Raw genomic sequence first — 6,273 nt, forward strand, 5'->3', positions numbered from 1 at the left:
TCATCATCATCATCATCATTTAAGACTGATTATGCTTTTCAGCGTTCAGTCTGGAGCATAGCACCTTTATAAAATTCCTCCATGATCCCCTATTCAGTGCTAACATTGGTGCCTCTTCTGATGTTAAACCTATTACTTCAAAATCATTCTTAATCGAATCCAGGTACCTTCTCCTTGGTCTGCCCCGACTCCTCCTACCATCTACTGCTGAACCCATGAGTCTCTTGGGTAAGCTTGCTTCTCCCATGCGTGTAACATGACCCCACCATCTAAGCCTGTTCGCCCTGACTGCTACATCTATAGAGTTCATTCCCAGTTTTTCTTTGATTTCCTCATTGTGGACACCCTCCTGCCATTGTTCCCATCTACTAGTATCTGCAATCATCCTAGCTACTTTCATATCTGTAACCTCAACCTTGTTGATAAGGTAACCTGAATCCACCCAGCTTTCACTCCCATACAGCAAAGTTGGTCGAAAGATTGAACGGTGCACAGATAACTTAGTCTTGGTACCGACTTCCTTCTTGCAGAAGAGAGTAGATCGTAGCTGAGCGCTCATTGCATTAGCTTTGCTACACCTTGCTTCCAGTTCTTTCACTATGTTGCCATCCTGTGAGAATATGCATCCTAAGTACTTGAAACCGTCCACCTGTTCTAACTTTGTTCCTCTTATTTGGCACTCAAGCCGTTTATATTTCCTTCCCACTGACATTACTTTCGTTTTGGAGAAGCTAATCTTCATACCATAGTCCTTACATTTCTGATCTAGCTCTGAAATATTACTCTGCAAACTTTCAATCGAATCTGCCATCACAACTAAGTCTTCCGCATATGCAAGACTGCTTATTTTGTGTTCACATATCTTAATATCACCCAGCCAGTCTATTGTTTTCAACATAAGATCCATAAATAATATGAACAACAGTTTTGTCTTACCCCTGAAACTACTCTGAACCATGAACTCAATTTACTGTCAACTCTAACTGCTGCCTGACTATCCATATAAAGACCTTTAATTGCTTGCAAAAGTTTGCCTCCTATTCCATAATCTCATAGAACAGACAATAACTTCCACCTACGAACCCGGTCATATGCCTTTTCTAGATGTATAAAGCATTTTGCTCTGATTGTTGCCAGCATCATATTTATAGTACCAGGGAAGCAGGTTGCTAGCCTTACTTGCCCCGAGTCCCATTGGGTTTTACCCCTAATGGTTGAGAGACTAACCGGTGGATTTGGTAGCCTTTGCCGTATGAGCACAAAGGTGACCACGACTCAGAATATGCCCGAGATGCCCACACTTATTCCAAAGTAACTGGTACCCTGACTGTTGGGACCACTTACTTGGCCACTCATACGTTGCCCGTGGTTCATGAACTAGGACATGACTACAGCAACCCACACCATGAACCACACTGTTAAATGTATACATTTATATACAGCTTTGCTTTATATCAAAAGCAACTTAAATGAGAATATACAAAGAGAATGTATACCTTCACAACACAGGACAGAAACAGGATTTTTCATATACCATGACACAGACTGACAAAGGCTGCAACCACACACAAAATAAGCACTTCCTATATGTAGCTGATCCTTGTCCTGTAATATAATGAAAGTGCGGATTTATGACTCGTTACTGAAACACGCATTTTACAAGAAAGTAGAACTATCTGAGATAAACATTATCAACGCTAGTTTACAAGAATATTTCTAAAAGAAGTGGAATTAAATTATAAGGATTTCTCTGTAAAAATTGTTATTAATTGTATAGTTATGTCTTAACACATTTCGCTGTAAGTGGTCAATATTGACCAAAGGATTGAACTGAATTTCTTTTGGAGTATACTGTTGTAAGAACTCCATATTTAATAATCACATACAAATGCTCACTCAAAGATCTGTACCTAAGGACTGGAAAGTGGTACAGGTCAATCTAACACGCAAGGTCAAGATCAGGGATGTAAAGTGGAAACAGTACCTTTCCATTTTCGAAAAAAAATTTGACTCTCTAACACAGTTATGTTTATTGTCAAAAGTACAATTGAATGGGGTATCAAGTGAAATTTCGATTAGATTGAGGGTTTCTTGGTAGGGAGGAAGTGGCATGTTATCTTGGTTGGAGAGTCATTGACAAATGTAAAAATAACTTTAATGTGTCCCAGAGAAGTGTGCAGAGGCCCTTGCTGTTTGTGTTTATATTGTTGGTCTTGTGGATAATGTTAACAATAACTTCAAACTTTTTGCAAACGATGTAGTTATTTGTAATGAAGCACTATCTGAAAAAATCCGGATAAATATTCAGTGGATTCTTGAAAAAATTTCAAAGTAGTCAAGGATTGGAAATTTTCCTTAAATATTCAGAAATCTAAATCTGTGTGCTTTTTAAAACTAAGAAACGTAGTTTCCTATGAGCACAGTTTATAAGAGTCTTGTTGGTCTTGTGGATAATGTTAACAATAACTTCAAACTTTTTACAAACGATGTAGTTATTTGTAATAAAGCACTATCTGAAAAAATCCGGATAAATATTCAGTGGATTCTTGAAAAACATTCAAAGTAGTCAAGGATTGGAAATGTTCTTTAAATATTCAGAAATCTAAAACTGTGTGCTTTTTAAAACTAAGAAACGTAGTTTCCTATGAGCACAGTTTATAAGAGTCACTATTGGGATCGGTCTACTCATACAAATACCTGGATGTAGCCCTTTCTAGGTATATGACATGGAAAGATCACACTGGTTCAGTTGTAGGTAAAGCAGGTGGCAATCTTCGCTTTATTGATAAAACTAGGGAAATGCAATCAGTCCACAAAGAAAATTGCTTACAAATCACTTGTGTGACTTTCCTAGAATACTGCTCAAGTTTGTAGTATCCATACCAAATAGGACTAACAGGGTCTGCTGAACACACACAAAGAAAGATTGCACATATGGTCTCTGGTTTGTCTGACCAATGGGAAAGTGTCACAGATGCTGAAGAAGCTTAACTGCCTGACACTGAAGATAGACGGGAAACCTCCAGAGAAAGTCTACATCCAAATTTCAAGAAACTATTTTAAATGATGAAATCTAGAAATAGACTACAACCTCCATGTATCCATCTCGTAGCGATTGTGAAGATAAGATTAGATTAATTACAGCACACATGGACTCATTTATACAGTCATTCTTCTCGCACATCACGCTTGAAGTGAATGGGTCGAAGTCCTATTAACTGTATAATGAGGTGTACCCTCTTTCATGTGCTTCAGAGTTCTTTGCAGAAAATGGGTGTAGATCCAGAAGAAAGGAAATAGAAGTGATCTGCTAAGTTATAGATTCATATCACTGGCATCAGTTCGCAGTACGATTTAGAAACACACACTGTGTTTGAACATTATGAAATCCTCTATGAAAACCATCTAGACATCATAGACAACAAGGATTCAGTAAATATCGTTTGTAATGAAACACAGCTGGCTCTCTATTCACACAAACTAATGAATGCTATCGCCAGTGGATCCCAAGTTGATTCTATGTTTCTAAATTTTTCGAAGGTTTTTGCAAGTTCCTCACAAGCAGCTTCTAATGAAATTTCCTGACTGTAGAGCATCGTCGCAGTTGTGTGGCTGGATTGTGGTTTTCTGTCAGAAAGGTATAGTTTATTGTACCTGATGAAAAATCATCGAGTGAAACGGAAGTTATATCTGGCGTTCCCCAAGGTAGTGTTATTTTGCTGTTCCCAGTCTATATAAACGATTTAGGATGTGATCTGAGCAGCCCTCTTAGATTGTTTGCACATGATACTGTCGTTTATCGTCCAGCCTAAAGTCGCCAGAAGAACAAAACCAACTGCAAAATGGTTTAGACGAAAAACGTGTATGGTGCGAAAAGTGGCAACTGATCATAAACAACAAAAAGTGTGATACCTTCCACATGAGTACTAAAAACAACCACATCGTTTCAGTTACATAATGAATCACGCAAATTTAAAGGTTGTCTATTTAAATAAATAGCTAGGAATTACGATCACTAACAACTTAAACAGGAACCATGACACGGAAAATGTTGTGGGAAAGGCAAACCAAGGACTACGTTTTATTGGCAGAACACTTTAGAGATGCAACAAATCTACTAAAGAGACTGTGTACACCTCCCTTTTCGTCCTCTTTTGGTGTATTGCGCACAGTATGGGATCCTTACCAGATAGGCTTGGTGGAAGATATCAGAAAACTTCAAAGAAGGGCACACGTTTTACATTATCGCGAAAGAAGGATGAGAGTGTCGTGAATATGATACTTGATTTGGGGTGGCAATCATTAAAGCAAAGGCGTTTTTCTTGCCGGTGGGATTTTTTCACGAAATTTCAATCGTCAGCTTTCTCCTCCGAACGAGTACGCCCCGATAGCTCAGTGGTCACCGGCACGGAATGCCGTCCTATGGGCCCGGGTTCGATTCCTGGCTGGGTCGGAGATTTTCTCCGCTCAGGGACTGGGTGTTGTGTTGTCTTCATCATCATTTCATCCCCATTCGTCGCGCAGGTCGCCCAATGTGGCGTAGAATGTAATAAGACCTGCACCAAGGCGGCCGTACCTGCCCCGCAAGGGGCCTCCCGGCCAATGACGCCAAACGCTCATTTTCATTTTCCTCCGAATGAGAAAATATGTTGTTGACTCCCACCTACCTATGGAACTATGACCGTCGTAGTACAATGACTGAAATCAGAGCTTACACGGAAAGATTTAGGTACTTGATTTTCCCACGTGCTATTCGAAAGTGAAACGGTAGTGATACTGTCTGAATTTTGTTCGTTGAACCCTCGGCCAAACACTGAAGTGTGAATCGCAGAGTAGTCATTTAGATGTAAATGTATCTCAGATATAAAATATTATTTGTAAAGATAAATACAGCAAAGACAAATTGCTCTAGTGGTATTAATTCACACATGATTTTCTCGTTATCATATATGAGCCTCAATAACATTGGAAAAATCTATGTAAAAAATAGCTTTGCTGCATTACGCTGTAATAGAAAGCACGAAAACAAGTAAGTTTCCTAGAAATAACACAAAGAAAGATAACAGGAAGAGTGCATATAACATGCACATGAATAGATGTAATCTTAGATGTTAGTCCGTTCTACCTACAAACGAGACGCATCTAGATACTGCACAAATCGGAGCTTGTCGTAAAGGAGATAGTGGGTAATGCATTTTAATGTAATAACTCCACATGTGAAACATTCGGAAGAATTTTGTTATTCATCACGTTTCGACATATCACTGCAGCGTAAGACATAGCATGAGACATAGTCACCACTGGCAGCCATATTGATTTTTTTTATAATGTAGTACAGACTAAGAAACACGTAGAAACATTTACACAACGTATAGTGTAATATTAATTCTTGAAGCTTCATCTACTGCTAGCAGGATGTTTACATTTTTGCATAGTTAACGTCAAACACGTCAATTACACCATATGAAATGAAGATTTACCGATATGCTCATTACTTATGATTCACATACCTTTCAGTGTCCCAACTGATTCGCAGTGACTGTTTCTGTATTTTGAATTGTCTTTCTCGTCGGATTTCTGTGCTCGTTCTGGTGCCTCCTTATCTTCCTTTTGTTCAGGCTTCTCTTCCACGTCACTTCTAACTGCCAGTACGACATAATCAGGTTCTTCTGTCTCACTGCTTGGAGCTTGTTCTTGCGTACTGTTGACTTCTGACGGTGTGGTTTCATCCGAGCTTTTCTTAAGTTTGAACTTTTCGTTTTCATCTTGCACTACTTGCTGTGTATGACCCTGTGTTTCACACTGTTTGTTTTGGAGAATTTTAGGAGTAACGTCTATTACACGAGGCGGCTGCGGCTTGTCATCTTCGCCTTCATCCTCGTATTCAGAAGCTGTGGGAGAAGCTGGCTGGACGCGCATTTCAATGGACGACTGACGGTACAGTGTCCGAGATACGGGCATTTCCAGTTCACCCTCCATAGCGCTCAACGTAATCAGCGCGACTGGTGCAGCAGTTTATCTGCGTGTGTCATACAGGAAGAGAACCGATATAGGCGGCCGCAGCTTCCGCGACGCCCATATTAGGAGTCCATGGAAACAATATATACAAAACTTCACAAGAGACATACATTTTGAGTATTATCGGTAGTACAGATTCATCATACTACACTGCTTTAGTGAAATTATGCCAAAGTCATTGAAACTGGCGCAAAAGTAGAAAAAATGCGATCAATTAAGGGAATGCCGTCTGTACCATCGACTGTTGCCTGGCGA

General features: G+C 39.5%; 1 protein-coding gene across 1 annotated transcript in view; it reads right to left on the reverse strand.

The window, feature by feature from the left end:
* LOC126480660 (beta-parvin) overlaps window positions 1–5,999 on the reverse strand; it is a 116,923-nt gene extending 110,924 nt beyond the window's left edge. Inside the window, exon 1 of the mRNA XM_050103883.1 lies at window positions 5,511–5,999. Coding sequence (XP_049959840.1) covers window positions 5,511–5,979 — 469 coding nt within the window. The 5' untranslated portion in view covers window positions 5,980–5,999. The remainder of the gene's footprint in view (window positions 1–5,510) is intronic.
* Between the last annotated feature and the right edge of the window lie 274 nt (window positions 6,000–6,273).

This window comes from Schistocerca serialis, chromosome 5, assembly GCF_023864345.2.
Source record: "Schistocerca serialis cubense isolate TAMUIC-IGC-003099 chromosome 5, iqSchSeri2.2, whole genome shotgun sequence".
Taxonomy (NCBI): domain Eukaryota; kingdom Metazoa; phylum Arthropoda; class Insecta; order Orthoptera; family Acrididae; genus Schistocerca; species Schistocerca serialis.